The sequence below is a fragment of the Sciurus carolinensis genome, chromosome 4 (assembly GCF_902686445.1).
Source record: "Sciurus carolinensis chromosome 4, mSciCar1.2, whole genome shotgun sequence".
NCBI classification, from domain to species: Eukaryota; Metazoa; Chordata; class Mammalia; order Rodentia; family Sciuridae; genus Sciurus; species Sciurus carolinensis.
Window position 1 is genome coordinate 69215893 of NC_062216.1, and position 17338 is coordinate 69233230.

Genomic DNA, 17338 nt, shown 5'->3' on the forward strand with positions numbered 1-17338 from the left:
TAAAATACAAAGGGCTGGGGATGTAGCTCAGTGGGAGAGCACCTCTGGGTTCAGTTCTCAGTACCAAGAGAAAAAAAATCTGCAGAGGGTGAAGCTGGACCACAAGGACACAGCAGCAAGCCATGAGGGGCAGAGCAGGTCACCCATGCTGTGTAATTTTAAGAATTGCCTGTTCATAGAAAAGGAATATTGCCAAAATGTCCTCATGTCACCATGCGGCCAGCGATTAGCCACACATGCCTGGGACTGTTAGAACTAAGGCAGCAGACCTGAAGAAAAGCAGGCAGAGGATACAAAAGCAATTTCAGGATTATTCATTGTTGGGTGACTGCAGGGCTTCTGCACTGGGGGGTAGGGGAGGGACAGGGACGGAACAGGGGCCAGGGAGGATCCCTGGGCAGGAGGGTTCTCTGCCTTTAGTGCCAGCAACCCATGGTGGTGGTGGCAGGAAATCACAGGGTGAGGAGAGCAGTTCATTTGTTGACTGGCCACCTACTCTGTGCCAAGCACCATGCTGGTCTGGAAAGGTTTGGGGCTGGATAGAAAGGTTCACCCACACTTGTCATCTGTGCTCTTTCCCTGGGCTGTCTCACCAACGGCACCATCACCTACCCACCCAGACCAGACACCTCAGGGTCATCAACGCCTCTTCCCTCCTCAGTGACAGCCACGTGGGATCCCCATCTGCTCTCAGACTCACGTCTCACTCCTCACCAAATTGCCCAGCGTGGCTCCCTGCCCTGGGGGCAGCCCCCAGCTCCTGCTCCACTCCATGCCAAGCCCATGTGCTGAGCTGCCATGGTGTCCCCACTGAGAAATCTCCACTGGCTCCCAATGCCCTGAGCACCAAGCCCAAACTCCTTGGCCTGGCCTCAAGGCTCCTAAAGGTCTGCCCTGACCTGACTTTTGGCTTTATCTGCTCTACCTCCCTTTCTCCATACCTGGGCTTTGATTGAGATGACCTACACAGTTGCTTTCCTTGACTATATCGTAGATGCCCACTGAGGCTGTGTCATCAGAGTGGGTGAGAGGGTGAACTTGGCAAAGGGCTGTGTCTGAGGTCGAGTTCCTCAATTTACTGACTGTGTGAGTCTGGACAAATTTACACAGATGAGGCCTCAGGATTCTCATCACTTATTCTTCTCCACCGTTCTTACATTGTTTTATTTGCCCGTCTTATGCTGCTGCTGCTGCTGAACTCCTGTACACCCTTCTAGGTCCTTTTAAGTGTGACACCTGCTCAGATCTCTGGGCAGGTGAATTCCTTTCTGTACTTCTGTGGCACTTTGATCACTCCTTCCCAGCATACCTCACTCTCCTCAGAGTCCTTGGGCCCAGCATAGCTTGGTGTGCAGGAGCCCCCACAGTGGGCCTGGGACTTGTGGATGGGACTTGGGTGGTGGGCTTTGGAAATAACATCTGCTTCCCACAGCTGCTTCTCTGCTGAATTCCTGGAGAGGGGGAAGGGAGCGTTTCTTGTCCTTACTTTAGAGACATTTTTATTTTTAGAGGGGCAGTGCATCACAGAAGGGAATGGTCTTTCCTCCAGGTCATTAGGAAGCCCCTTGGAAAGGCCTGAGCTGGCACCCAAGAGGGTCTTAATGTCAGATTTCATTCTTCTCTTTCTCTTTCAGCCAACATCCATCATGCACTGGACTATGGCAATGCAGACTCTGGTGCTGTAGTGGGGCTCAAGCCTGCCCCTGCCCCTGCCCCCATGTCACTTACTAGGTTGACACTCACTAGGTGACTGGGTAGTCACACTGGTGCAGAAATCACCAGGGTGATTTTGTTGTGAAGGAGAAAGTGAGTGGGTCAATTTTGCGGGGGACGACATAACCTAGGAGCTCAGGGAGAGGCCTGGGAGGCTAGGTGCGAGCCTGGCTTATTCCTGCCTCCACCTAAGGTTGCTTTTAAAGAATAATTCCCCATTCCCAAATCTGCAGAGGTAGTTGAACCTCAGGCTGCAGTTGTGACAGCACACCCCTGCAGCCAGGGCATACATCTGGGGTCAGTGGCACTCCAACCCCACACCTGAACCTCTGTGCTCTCCAGGAGGACAGAGGCAGCTGGCATCAAGTGCTGCTGCTCACCCCGTTAATGGGCATCACTTCTCTGAGTGCAGGCAAGCATCCCCCCCAGCTCCATCCCATGCTCTGGTTGGCTTTGTGCCTGTTCTGCATGAACAAATCTTTATGGGTGTCATGCTAAGGGTCATTTTCCATGGAGAGGACTTCTTTTCATGGCTTTTGGTTTGAAAGAGACTTGGATAAAATAAATCAGACTATTCCTTCCTCTTACTCTCTTTCCTAATCTCATCCACTTAAAACAAGTGCAAAATCTCATGGGACATGCTGAGGACGAGAGCTGGGGGGAATGGGGTCACCTGTGCGTCTTTTGAATGCAGCTCAGAACTCAGAAGAACCCTTGCTTGGAGCTTCCCCTCCCCCACGTTCAGCAAATTCTCCTGTCCTCCAGGCTAACTCCATGTCTTGTACTTGTCTCTATAGTTACATGCATCACAGTCCAGTTCTTTCATTTGCTACCTCCTGTGTTTCCCCTTTTAGCCTCTTGATTAAGCCTCATTCATCTTACTATCCTCAGGAGAGTGCCCCATGTGGGCGATGTCCATGACTCCACAGGGAGGGACGGAGGAAGCAAAGAAGGGAGGGTGGGATGGAGGAAAATCAATGACAGAGTCCCATCCCTTTTATATTCTAGATGGAGAAACTAAGGCCCAGAGAGAAGTGACATCTCCACAGTCATATAGCTAACCAGTGGGAGAGTGGGGTAACAATTCAAGAATCTCGATGTCCTGTTAGGTGTTCATTTTATCAACTGAGCCACTGACCATACACAGCTGAACACAGGAAGCAGGTTACTGGCATTAGGGTTGGGGGATAGCCAGGATTGTGTCCTGTGCTCCAGCACAGGCTTCGGAGCTATTAGCACAGGCTTCATCCTGACAGGCATCACTGCCGCAACACTGCACAGATCAAATGTACACCCACCTCTGCTGACTGCCATGGGGGTGACTCAGGAAGGGAAGGGCTTTCCAGCCTCAATCTGCAAGTGAACAGAGGCTCTTCTACCACTCTGGCCAGGATTTGAGTCCTCCATCTTTTCCACCGCCTGTCTTGGCTCCACATCTCCCTTAGGTGGCCCCAGGGATTGCCATGGGAGGTGCCAAGCTCAGTCAATGCTCAGGGCAGGACGGAGCTTCAGAGCAGAGGCAGCCTCCCCAGTCTCTCCCATAGCCTGGCAGAGCTCCTGGGAGGCTGGGAAAGTTTTGATTATTAACACAGCCAAGCAGCTAATTAAAATAATAAATTAGAGAACAACATTGCAGAGGTGACGGGAGCTTATAGGGAGCCGTGTAGGAAAAAGGAGGGGAAGAAAATTGTTTCCCAGGCAGCCATGTAGGAAAGCCTGGGCACATTGGCTTTTTAGGGTCATGAAAGAGGCAGGAAAATGGTGACATTTTTGGTTCCTGATCCTGAGATATATACAAAGGGGCCTCAGAGATGGGGTGATGGGAAGAGTTGTCACCTGAGTCCTGACCAGGTTGGGTGGAGGGGGGACTGCTCTGGGCTTTTTGAACTTTGGAATGTGATCCATTAGGGTTGTGAAATAAATGTAATGGATTGTAACCTGTGCTTAATATTAATCATAAAAAGACCGGAGAAAATATCAGAGTCCTTCACATACTGTAAGGGGAAATTTAGTTCTGTGAATGATGCTTCACATTAGTATTTCTTATGCTTCTGTGTGTTTCTTTTAAAAAAAATATTTTTAGTTGTAGATGGACACAATAGCTTTATTAATTTTTTGAAGAATAATTATCAATAGCTGAAGATTGAACCCAGTGCCTCACACATGCTAGGTAAGCTCTCTACCACTGAGCTACAACCTCAAGCCCTTCGATGTGTTTCTTGATGCTGAAAGTCTTAAAGCCAGTGCAATGAATGGAGAGATGAGACACCTGATCATAATAGTTAGCATAACAGCCAAGCACAGAGTATGTGCTTATTGTTTTCTGAATTTGAAACTCTGATTCATGTATGAAAAGTGAGGCGCAGTGAGATTAAGTTGTTTGCCTAATGTCTCAGTCTGTCTGCCTTGGATGTCATAATCAAATGTCATGGACTGGGTGGGTTAGACAACAGAAATTGAGGTCACAGTTAAGAAGGTTGGAAGTCTAAGATCAAGGTCCTGTTGATTCAGTTCCTGGTGTGGGCTCCCTTCCTGCCTGATGGTAGTGCTTTCTTGCCCTGTCCTCACATGGCCTGCACTTAGTGCTTTCATTTGGAGTTCTGCTCCTTGTAAGTTCACCATCCCCATTGGATTAAGACCCTCCCATTATGATCTCCTAAAAGCATCATTTCCAAACATGATCACACTGGGCATTAGGGCTTTAGCATATGAATTCGGAGGAGACCCAATTCAGTTCTTTGCACCGAACATCCAAACCTTCTGTGGCAATAAATAATGGAGTCTGAATTTGATCTCACACTAGAGCCTGGGTCTTCCCAGCATGTTCTGCTGCCTCACTGATCTACATATGCCCCAAAGACACTGTGAGGCAGTGCAGGACTCAGGGCTGGGGGGCCACAGAGCATAGTGGCTCAGCACACAGGTAAGGAAGAGCAGTCTCTAGCTCTGGGACTTTGGAAACATTGCTTGATGCTCCGTGAAGTGGAACTCTGGTAGAGCCACCCACAATCTGGTTTTGAATAGGGTGATGCGGTGGAAGGGCAAGCACAGAGGAAGCCCGCAACGGTAAGTTTCAGGACAACTCAGAACTTTGTTCAGTCATGTGAACTTAGAACTGTGTTTTCACACTCAGTATATACTTAATTAAAATTGTGAAATGAATTTTTAAATAGTCACAATTATTACTGACCTGATATTAGAATACCTAGGTAACAGTGTCCTTCATAGACAATGCCCGTCTGCCAGAAGGGAGTAGAGTAGATTCTGGTAAATTCTCAGGGATCTGTGTACTGTAAAGCTGTGCTCTGTTTTGGGGCAGCAAGACAGGAGATGGGACAAGTCTGTCCCTATCTACTTTTGAGGACTACACAGCAGGTCCAGGGGAGCCCTGTACTGGAGACCAAGGCCAGAACCTTCCCACAAGGGGAGTGAGGCTCAATTCATTGGGCCCCTAGGAAGCTGGTCCATGACCAGCCAGGCCCCCAGGCAGGGCTATTTTAAACTCAAAACTGGGAGAGCTGTGCAGGGGTGGGTCCCCTTGTTGGTAGCTGCTCTGGTGACATGCTTGCTGTCCATCTGCCCATGCTGCCTTCCACATCTTTTTCTTTACCACACTCAAAGTATTACAAACATAGCTGAACTCTGAGTCCACTCTGGCTTGGTGGGGCCCTTAGGGGTGGTCACCATGTCTACTTTCTCTGGGACCTCAGTACAGGCAGGATGCACAAGGCCCCAGCTCTTCCACAAATATTTTGGTCTGAGCCTCCAACGATATGTCTATGCTAAAGGACCAGCAACCCCCTGACCATACCAACCACTGCCCGCCCCACCTCTCTGTGAGTCCAGGGGCAGCTGTCCACACTTCTTCCACCCTGTCTCTCTGCTGCACTCCTGAAAACAGTTTCTATACTTGCCACTTTCTGTTGGTAAGCCCCGTGGCCTTTCCCGGGCCTGAGGATGTTCCACATTTCCTGAACCTTCTACACTGTTGGCTTTGCCCATTCTCCAGCTTCTCTGCTCTGTGTTTCTCCTGGCTTCATGACCCCCTCTCTGGCTGTTCCTCTGCAGCCTCCTTGGTGGACCCTCTTCCTCCGACTGCTCAAGGGTGACTGCACATCCCAGTTTGCCTGGAACTTTCCTGGTTTCAGCACTAACAGCTCCCCATCTCAGGAACTCCTTCAGTTCAGGCCAACCCAGGACTGTGAGTCACCAAGACTCATCCCTGGCCCCTGGAGATTCCCCAGATCTTGTTCTTCCTTCTCCTCTCTTCCCAGTCTCCCTATCCACTTTGTTCTCACCTGAACAAAGGTGAGAAATTGCCCTCCAGATGGGGATGATCCTCAAGTCTGCTGCACTGGCCTGACTGGCTCCTGAGTGTCAGAGCCATGAGCTAACTTCCCAGTGGGTGTCTCCCTTAGATTTCTCTTGGCAACACAAACCCATGTGTTGACCTGGTCCCCCACACAGATGATGAGTCTCACCATCCACAGAGAAGCTATGTGTTCCAGACCCTCTTTCCTCTCTGCCCATCTGGTCCAACCTTGTCAATTCTACCTCTCCAACCGCTTAACTCTCCCCAAATATTTCTATTGCCACCATCACTTCCAAGGTACAGGTCACCACCGTCTCTTGCCTTGATCAATGCAAACTCAAGAAGAAATGTTAACAGCGGTTGCTTCTGGGATGGCAAGTAGCATGGACTGAATTGTGGCTACCCGCTGCCCCCCCCCCCCCCCCCCCCCCCCCCCCCCCCCCCCCGTCAAAGATATGCTGCAATTCTCACTGCCTGGTACCTGTGAATGTGACCTTATTTGGAAACAGGGTCTTGGCAGATGCAATGAAGTCAAGATGAGGTCATTAGGGTGACCTGAATTCAATATGCCCCATGCCCTCAGAAGAAGAGGGAAATGTCACATGAAGACAGGTACGCGTGGTTGCCAGCAGTGAAGACAGACACGGGCAGGAGGGCAGCAGCTGTGATGCCAAGAATTTCCAGCCACTTCTAGAAGCAAGGAAGGAGTCTATGCAGAGTCTCAGAGGGAGCATGGCCTTGCCCACACCTTGATTTTGGACTTGTAGTCTCCAGCATTGTGAGGAAAAAATACCCCATTTGTGGTACTTTGTTACAGCAGCTCTAAGAAACCAACATAGGGAGACGTGGTTACATTTTATTTTCTTATACTTTTCAATTTTTTAGAGATTATCTATAGTGGGCGTGTAAGACTTAGATGATTTGGAAAAACATTTTTAAAAAGAAAAGCCCCCTCTGTGAGAATCTTAAATATCAATTGGATTTACCTTTAAGAACTGAAACCTTCTACACTGACATGGTTTACAGTCCCCAGCTACACACTGCATTATCCCACCATCCTCATCACCACACCCTCACTGTTCCAGGAAACTCCTGCTCAGGAAGACAAAAGTTGCAAATAATTTTATTGTTCATTTCAGGAACTTTGCAAAACACATTTAAATAAACATCAGATTGTTCAGCTATTGAATAGATAGCATCAAATGACTGTTCTCCAAGATTATTCAAAACCCTTGCTTGTCTGTGCCTACCCATCCTAGACTACTCTGTCATGATCCTTCCCAATCTTAATCAAGCTCCTGCAGGAAAGGGCCTGAAAGCTAAGTCATGGTCCACCTGGTGTTTGCCTGTCTGAGATGCTCCTAAGACTCTGTCAAGGGGGAACTCTCTTACCCCAGGTAGCAAGAAATCTAGGTCTGGCCAGGCACGGAGGTGCACTGTAATCCCAGCAGCCTAGGAGGCTAAGGCAGGAGGATCCTGAGTTCAGCAACTTAGCAAGGCCCTAAGCAACTCAGCGAGACCCTGTCTCTAAAATAGGGCTGGGGATGTGGCTCAGTGGTTAAGGGCTCCTGGATTCAATCCCTAGTACAAAAAAATTTTTTGAAAAAAGAAACCTAGCTCCACCTTATCAGTAAGTTGTTTTTGCTGGTATTTTCAGGCATATGCATCCAATATATTCAAAATATTACATTTGTTGAATGTAACCCCAAGAGTCTAGAAATGATCCCCAGTTCATAGCTGGGGAAACAGACTCATCAAACCTAAGTGGCCATGGTCACACCATTAGTAGATGGCAGACCCTAGGTCTGGCTGATGGCAAAGCCTGCTCTCTTTAGTGTCCCCTACCTTTTCAGAATTAGTGAGCTGGAATACAAAATACATACATTCCAGAGTCAGGTTATTTTGGGGCAACTGATGGAATTCTGCTCCCAAGTAAACAGATAATGGCATCTAGTGGATAGTTTTTACACTGTTCTGGAAAATCTCAACCAGGCAGGTTTCTTAGGGGAGTCACTAGAGAGATTGCTCCTATCTCAGCCAGAGGCAGTCCTGGATCCCCAAGGTGTTTGTGTCTTTGCCTGGGGTCTGGAGAACCATGTGGGCCATGGCAGGCAAAGGGCTTCAGGAAACAAGCCCCTATTTCAGGCAGTTGCATTTCCCATGGGCATTGTACAAATGACAGGGAAGAAGGACACTGACCTCTGCAGGGGGCCAGGGGCTGGCGCACAAAGTGCATTGCTACACTTCTTTTTAGTCAGATGCCACACGGTCGGACTCCACGCCAGCCTGCAGAAGGATTCTTTTCTTCCCCTTCCATGGAAAGCATATATGCTTTCTTTGAAGTTGGCAGAACTTGCACATGGGGGGCCTTTTATTTGGAGGAAATCAACCTTGGAGTGGTGACTCACAGAAAACCGAGGTGGCTGGACTCACAAAAAACCAAGGTGGCGCTCAGGAAGGGGATGTGCGTGCAGAATTCACTTACCCAGAAGAAGAAGTTGAACAAGAAGAGCAAATACTTCAGGTAGATGATCAGCCAGTCTTCCTGCTCGGTCTTGTAATGGGCCATGATTGCTGGTTCTGCAAAGGACACACACATGCTGGGCCCTGGGAGGACACTGGTACCTGCCTCATACACCCAGAGCCAGAGCTGCCTGACAAGGTCCCTTTCAAGGTCCCCAGTGTGACCAGGTGGGCTTGAGGGTATGAATGTGCAACATGGAGCAAAAGTCAGGGAGACACAAAGGCTACTGGACACCTAATGGAGGTCAATCAGGGTAGAATTTTCTAGACCTTTGCATCTTGTTTTTTTCCCCTATGATCACAGGTCTAACCTAAAGGCCTCCACAAACTTTGCACAGGCTTAGTGTTATTGTTACTTTCCTCCCATCTCATCACAACCACAGGGCATGTGTTTACCTGCCCACTATCCCATGTGTGTGCTCACTCTGTTGGCATGGCCACACTGCCTTGGAAAGCTGCACTAGGCATCATTTGAAGATCTCCGTGTGCACTAGCATGGCAGAAGCCCCATCAGAGCATTCTTGCTGGAGTGGACCTTGAAGATCTCCCAGTCCATCCTCTGTCCCCAGTGCCTTGACTTTCCAGATGAGGAAGCAGGTGCAGGTGGGCCCAGTGGTTTGGCAGGAAGAAATACAAGTGACTCTGAAGTCTGCCTCTTGGGTTCACGCACTGATCTGGTACAAGATGTGCTGGGCAAGATCACGACCATTCCTCAGAGTCCTTACATGTAAATGCACTCAATAAAGATGCCAGCATCATAGGGTTGGATTAGATGGAATCATCCATGTGAAGGGTTAAGCATAATCCTTGGCATAAAGCAAGTGCTCAATGTTAGCTATTATTATTCCATGTCACAGAGCTGTGGTGAGAACCCAAGACACCTGTCCTAAAAAATTCAGTCTACAGCACCAAGCTTCCTCTCTTGTTCTGACACATTGATGGACACTGGGTAACATCATTGGTGGTGACGAAAATAGAGAAGGCACAGTGTCCTTGCTACTCCTGTTTGCTTCTCAGCTAGTCTGGACCTCAGCAAGTCTAAATCCTCCATGACTCCTTCTTCTCTGACTATGTGACCCCAGGCTACCTGCACACCACATGCACAGGGTGGGTGCTCTGTCAGAAACTGTCCCCTTCCTGGGAACCTCTTTTTGTTTCAGAACCACAAGCAATAAGCACTGGTCTTGCCCATTTCCACATCTCCCTCTGTCACTCCTGGTCCCGACCAGGCCCTGCTCTTGTCCCTCCCTCATCTCCTGGGCTGGGGTTGGGCCATGGCCAGATTTCTTCCTCCTGAGCATCACTCTGCCTCTAACTTCAAAGCTTGGAGTTTCCTGGAGACAGACAGAGGGGGAGAGGGAGATAAAAAAGGTGGCTGTCTTCTCTGGGATTTCTGTTTGCAGATCTTGAAGAAGGTAATTTAAGACTTTAAGCTTTCTTGTTAAAATGAAGACAAAACCCATTTTTCTCCAATTAGTCTGTGAGGCAGGGCAGTGGAAGAAATAGTGAAACAGAGAGAGAGAGAAAGGAAGCTTTTGAAAAAATGCAATGGATGGGTGAGCCAGGGAGACTCCAGTAAGAACTATGCTGTAGAGGCTCTGCATCCACCCTGAGGCGACACCATATCTGAGGACCTGCTGAACTAGGTGGGCCCTTAGTGATGGCAGGACTTGTGGGGCCTGGCCTCTCGCAGCTGCTGTCTCTTCTCTCTTTGCAGCGGACTCTCCCAGCCAGGTCCACTGGACTCGCACCACAGACATTTCTCTAAACCCGCAGAAAAGGAAACTTGTAAACTTACTCCAGGTCAAGGGTCAGGACCCAGGCAAGGAAGTTTGCATTTTTAAAAAGAACTTCAGATAGACTGGGCACGGTGGTGCACCCCTGTAATCCCAGCAGCTTGGGAGGCTGAGGCAGGAGGATTGCAAGGCTTCAGCAACTTAGTGAGGCCGTAAGCATCAGCAAGACCCTGTCTCTAAATCAAATATAAAAAGGGCTGGGGATGTGGCTCAGTGGGTAAGCACCCCTGGGTTCAATCCTCAGTACTAAAACAAAACAAAGTCAACCAACCAAACAAAAACAAATTAAAACAACCAAAAAAGGACTTCACATGTGGAAAAAAATAAAAAATAAAAATAAAACAGACTTCAGGTGGAAGATAGCACTTACCTAAAAAGAGCACATTTCTAATAGCAAAATTTCAGACATCAGTAGTAGAGTAATAGAGAAGGGAGAACCACAAAATATCTGGGTCAGGGGAAACATCTGGGCTCAATTCAACATTTACAGAAGGAATGTGGAAATTAACAAGTCTGAGTTAAGATATATATCATAATGATTATAATGATCATTATAATCATTATAATGATAATGATTTCTCTAAAGTCATATGGCTATCCCCCATGACACACCCACTATCCGTGGGACCCTGGGCTAGGTTGGCAGAGACCTTAAAGAAGTATCAGTCTCAGTTTGGAGCCAGATGCCTGAATCTGAAAACCAGCCTTGCCATTTACCAGCTGTGGGACTCTGGGCAAATTACTTAACTTCTCTGTGCAGTATAACAGAATGAGGAGCCTCTGCCTCTGGATAGTACTCCCAGGACCAGAGCATGCAGGGGAAGGGAGGAAGGCAGATCCAGAGACTACTGGGGTCCCTCACATTTGTTCTCTTCTTTAGGAACAGAACCTCTCAATATTAGCTGGGTATTTGGTCACCTGGAGATGACATTTCCCAGCCTCCCTTTCTTTTAGCTGTAGCCAGGATTAAATTCTGGCAGGAAAATGCTATCTAAGCAGAAGGGACGTATGCAACTTCTTAAAATCATCCTTTTTTGGGTATATGTTTCCTATGCACTTCAAAGGTGCAGAATTTTCACTGTAAGGTGCAGAATTCTTATGGGTCCATAGGCCAAATTAGTTCATTGTGCTTTTCGTGTCTTACATCCTTACTGATTTTGCATCTACTTCTTCTATTGATTATTGGGAAAGGTGCCTAACAGATGCTCACTACGACTGTGAATTTGTCTATCTCCCCTTTAATTCTGTTAATTTTCACTTCACCTATATTGCAGCTGTTCTGTAGAGTGCATACCATTGGAGTTGTGATACCATTCTGGTGGAATGATCCCTTCATCATGAGTAAACATCATTCTTTATTTCTAATAATCAGAAGGATAAAGTAGAGGGGGCACCTCTCTCTTTGTCCTTTGGGTTGGTTGGAGTGCTGATGTATGGCTGGGGCTCAAGCACCTATTTTGGACCTCGTACTGGAAAAACCACTGATTGAAAAGGGCAGAACAATAGGCTTCAGGAACCTGGGCTCAGATGATCTTAGAACTGACATACCATCTCTGGGCTGCTCACCTCCTGACTTAGTTTATGTGAGAGATCCACAGACCTGTAGCTTCTTTAAGCTACGTGTTTGGATATGCTGTTACCGACAGCTATCTTCACCTGGCTATGGTAGAGGGAGCCGTGGATACCAAGTTGTGTAAGAACCTGGTGTACTAAGGACACTGCAGATGGGCAGTAAGACCAGAGGATGATGCTGGGCAGTAGCCACCAAGCTCTTTTGACTGTACTCCTCCCCATCATTAAAATGCTTTGAGAACAATTCCTATAAATGTGTATTTACTTATACATTTGTTCATGGACTATTGTCAATCAACATAGTAAATATTCACCATCACTTAATTTTACCCTTTGGGTGGGTACCACCATACCTGGCCTAATTTTGTCTGTTTCAAAGGTCAGAATAACCAGGGACCTGTCTGTACCCACCTGGGAGACCACCAGTGTGAGGTTCGAATGGAGGGCTGAGGGCTGAAGGTATGTGCTTAGGAGGGTCAGATCAAGAGCAGCCTTACTTGACAACCCAGGGACTCAGATTCATGTCTTCAAGAGGCTGCTGAACCCCAGGAAAGTGTCTGGCCAGGCAGTCTTGAGATGAGACGAGATGCACATTTCATAAAGAGTCCCCTGTTGGGGAAGAAAAGGGACCGAGCCCACTGGGACAGGGAAGACTGTTAGGAAGTCTGCACTCAAGTCCAAGAAATCGGTGGAGGTCTGAACAGTGAGCAGGGTCAGACTCCTGCTGTACAGAGGGACATCCTCTGAGCAGGCTGTCTGGGCAAGCAAGAAGCAGGGTGAGGTTCCAGAGAGCCCCGACTGTATGAAAGGAGCAGAAAGAAGAGGGAAGAGTCAGGAGGAAGCTTATGTACAACGGAAAAGAAGAAAAGCAGAGTGTGGGGTCCCAGAAGCCAGGGAAGAGGAGGTGTCCCCAGTAGTACATGCTGCCAGCGGGTCCCAGTGAGGACTAGCAAGGCTAAAGCACACCAGTGGGAGTCTGTGGTGGGTCGGGGAAGCCTGTGGGAGAGCTGAGTAAGTGGAGACCTGGACTAGGGAATGCTAGGGAAGCATCCAGAAGGCTGAAGCCCAAGGAACATTTGTGTGCTGTTAAAAAGGGAGGCTTGGGAATGCTGAGCTCCCTGGGACAGGGGCGAGGGGTCCAAAGCCCATGCATTGGATGGCCTTCAGTCTAAGGGGACAGGCTGGAGGGGGCGAGTGGGCAACCACTCCAGCCCACCTCCCCAGCTGTCTTAAGGGGCTCCCCAGTTTTCCTTTGGCCAGAGGATAATTCATGGGGAGCAGGGTAATGTCTATAGCAGCTCCTTGAGGGGAGAAAGCAAACATGGCCCATGAAGTGGTCTTATCTCCGGGGCCAGTGAAAGAAAAGCAGGGCTTTGGGTAATCTACCTGAGCCATTTTCTCTGAACTTTGAGGCGTGTCTTCTGATTTCTGGGAAGCAGGTTGCCTTCCTAAGTGGATTTTATTTCTGTTCCTAAGAATTGGGAGTTGGACTTCCTGAACAAATGGGAGGAAGTGCCCCTAGTGGGTAAGAGTTAGACAGTGGGGGCAGGCGGGACAGAGACACCCACTGGGATGGTAATTGACATTTGCTGCTCCAAGTCTAGGCACAGAGAGGAGGTAACTGATCCTCCCAGATCCCCACTGCTGCTCTCTCCTGTGGCCTCCTTGAGGCCATGCTGTGTCCTCGCTCTGGGCTTTTGCTTACACTGCACTGAGTCTGAACGGCCTCTACTTTCTGCCTATCCAAATGCACCAGGACTCGGAGGGATCCTACCCTCTTGGAAGCTGGCAGTCCCCCTGTTCCCTGACCCCCCATAGCAATACCCATCGGTCCTGGACTATGGCAGCTGATGGGGTCATTTCAGTACCTTATTTACTGATCCATGGTCGCAGGCTGACTGATTCCTGCTTGGGACCCCTCTTCTGAGCCTGAGATGGGGCAGCTGAGCTGCACAGTGGAGTCAGGGCCCTGCTTCTGGCTCCGCCCTCTGCCACCTCCGTGCTTAGGCAAGTCGAGACTCCCTTGTCTCCCCATCCTGGGGGAGGCTGTGGTTCTCTTGGGCATGCATTGCATTGGAATGATCTGGATGGTTCATTAAAACAGATTGCCAGACCCACCCCTGGGGTTTCTGACTCATCAGGTTTGGGGTGAGAACTTGGAGAATTTGTTCCCAGTCAGGTTGATCAGATTTGCCCAGGACAGAGGAATTTCTTTGAATATGGCACTTACAGTGCTAAATCTGGGACATCCCAGGCAAACCAGGATGGTGGGTGACCCTACACCTAGATAAGGCCATTGAACCAGTGCCCCTTTAAGTCCAGGGCCCTGCAATGTAAGTGTCTACTCTGCCACAGACAGGAGAGGAGTGGGGTGGGCACAAAGGCGTGTCCTCTCATACAAAATTCACATTTAGGACACAGTTCTCATTGAGATGCCGAAGACTTCCCAGAAAGCAGCAGCCTCGGGTGCCTTTCCCTCCAGGCCATGGCTCTGACTGTAGAACAAAGCTTGGATTCAGGGGCAGCTGCCAGGCCTGGGGGCTGCTCATGCCAAATTCAGGACCCACTTCATAGAATGTTTCAGAGAAGCAACCACAGATGCCAGGGTGGTGAAGTGATGCATTTTGGGGACTTTCCTCAGGGACGGTTGTGCAACATCATGGGCTGTGAGACTGGGAGATTATCATCCATCTTTTCTACTGTAAGCCCTGCCCCCACCCAAAGTGAATGAGTTTCAAAGTGCAGAGAAGACGACGGTCCTGTACAGACAGCCCAGATGTACCTGAAGTTCCGGCGCAAGGCAAGGTTCCAGCAGGGCCAGCACCCAGGAGCAGAAGGGTCACAGGGGGTTGTTGGATGGTGGGCAGAGCTGAGTCCTTTAATGTGATGGGCAGCGGGGGCGGGGAGTGCCTGGAGCTGGCTTTATAGACTGCACAGGCCCTGGGCCCGCTGCATCCTTCACCGGTTCAGCCGGCACACTGGGCTTACTCTCCAAGGAGTTCTGGGCAACTGTGGAAGGTGGGCTCAGGCATAGAAATAACCCCCTGACATTCTGGAGGGTGCTGTCAGAGAAGGCCAAGCCTGATGGTAGCCCTGAGGAAATGACATGAACTCTGCCAGGTTGGGGGAGGGTGGGAAAAGGAAAGAGCATTTAACCTGGTCCTTGAGAACAGGCAGGGTTTCTGTAGGCTCTGCAGGAGGGAAGGATGCTCAGGAGGGAGACAGTGTGGGCAAAGTCCTAGGGGTGGCCAGGAAGAGTGGGCTTGGGCTTCAGGAAGGATTGGGGAATCAGCCTGGGCCCCTGAGTCGTTGCAGTGTTGGCCACACTTAGTTGTGACTCACTCCCTTCCCCACATTCTTGATGATCCAGGGATCTCACCAAGGTACACATGCTTACATTAGCAAGAGCTCAGGTTGGGGTGCCCTGACTAACCTATGAGGGGCGAGCAACCCCATTCTTAGGTTAGGGTTTTGGAGATCTTGGCAGTTCTAAAATGAAAACACACAATGTCCTCCAGGTTCATCCACATCATTGCAAACAATGGGATCTCATCCTTTTTTATGGTTGAGTTGTATTCTATCATGTCTGCACACCCTATTTTCTGTATCTATCCATCTGTTGATGGACATTTAAGTTGTTTCCATTTTTCAGCTATTGTGAATAGTGTTACAAGGAACATGGGAGTGCAGATGTCCCTTGGATGTACTGATTCCATCTCCTTTGGACATGTCTCTGGGAGTGACTTGTGTTAAGTGACATAAGCCAGGCACAGGAAGATCAATACTGCGAGATCTCACTCTTACATGAAATCTACAAAGGTCGGTCTTCCAGAAGTAGAGAGTACAGTGGTGGTTCCCCAGGCTGGGCAATTAGGGAGACACGGGTCAAAGGACATACAATTTCAGTCAGCGGGGAGGACTGAGTTTAGGAGATCTATTGTATAGTACAGTAGTTACAGTTAATGATTTATATTCTTGAAAGATGCTAAGAGAGTGGATGTAAAGCGATCTCACTTAAGAAATGATAACTCTGTGAGGTTATGCAAATGCTAGTTCAATTTAGACATTCCAACACACACACACACACTTCAAAACAGTGTTGTACGTGGCCCATTCACACAACTTTCTGTCAGTTAAGCAAAAGACAGCCTTGCATGTGTTCGCTCTGGGAAAAACCAGATCCTGCTCCGTCTCTACCCCTTCAGTTAAGTGCCAATTTCCAGTTCTGAGTTCTTGGCCAGCAAGAGGCCTGCCTGCACGATGACCAAACACGGGAGGACAGGAAAAAACAACCTCAGTGGTTGAATTTATAACTTCACGTAGGCTTCGAGTGAAAGGTGGTTACATGCCCCTGCTGCATGTCCTTCTTCCACACAGACCGCCTTGCCCTTGCTCTCGTCTCCCTCCGACTTTATTTTGTTTCCTGCGGTGTTGGGTGTTGGGTGTTTCCAGGGCCTTGCGCCTGCAAGGCGAGTGCTCTGCCACTGAGCTGCACCCCCAGTTCCCTTCCTCTCATCTCATTTCTACTTGGGTGACCCATTCCTGATGGGCAGACAGTGTGACTGTCCTCCTGAAATGGTCGTAAAAGTGTGACTTCCTCTGAGCCTCTGAGTGTGACAGCTGGGGGAGCAAAGGGATCCTGGCTGAGCCCCTTTGTGCGAGAACTGTGAAAGCCAAGTCTCTGGTGGCAGGAGGAAGCCAGGGTCAAGCCTCAGCTTAGCGGCAGGGCAGGGCCTGGTCTTCTGTCTCCCAGGCCAGCATTCTCTCCATGGCCTCCAATAATACGGTGGTTGGCTGATACATAACAACAACACAAACCTTTCCTAGAGGCTAAGTACGTGCTGACCTCCAAACTAAGTGCTATATGTGCATTAACAGACTTATTCCTTAACCCATGGTAGGATTATTATCCCCTTTTACAGAAGAGGAAACCAAGGCACTGAACAATAAGTGCAGAGCCTGACACCGGAGGTCTGCAGGGCAGGGTGCAGAAGTCTGGCTTTCCCCTAGGCTGGTCTGGCTTGGTGGTTTTCGGAGGAAGCTAAGAATGAGAGGATCTATCCTGGGCAAAGACCGCAGTGGGCGACTGTGGGAGGTCGCAGGACCTGAGGTCGGGAGTACCACCATGACCATCATTAGAGGGATACCAAATCCCTGGGGAACCTTCCGGAGGGAACCACACCCTTCTCCCTGGTCATCTGTCTCCTTGACTTTGAGGCCTGGGATCCAGTGGCTGTGAGTCTCTGGGCACTCACTGGTTTTTTCTTTTATATCAACATTTTTTGTTGCAGGCAGGTAGATGAATACAGGCAACTCTTTAGGACCAAACTTTGGGTTTGATTCTTAACTGTAGAGTTATATGGATGGTGCTGTAGGTGGACCTTGAATTAAATTCCTAGCACTAAGAATTCATGGTTTCTAC

General features: G+C 49.0%; 1 protein-coding gene across 1 annotated transcript in view; it reads right to left on the reverse strand.

The window, feature by feature from the left end:
- The window catches only part of Tspan11 (tetraspanin 11), a 75359-nt gene that overhangs the window by 35852 nt on the left and 22169 nt on the right, over positions 1-17338 (reverse strand). The window contains 1 exon segment of the mRNA XM_047551638.1: positions 8507-8605. Within this exon segment, the coding sequence (XP_047407594.1) occupies positions 8507-8594 (88 nt within the window). The 5' untranslated portion in view covers positions 8595-8605.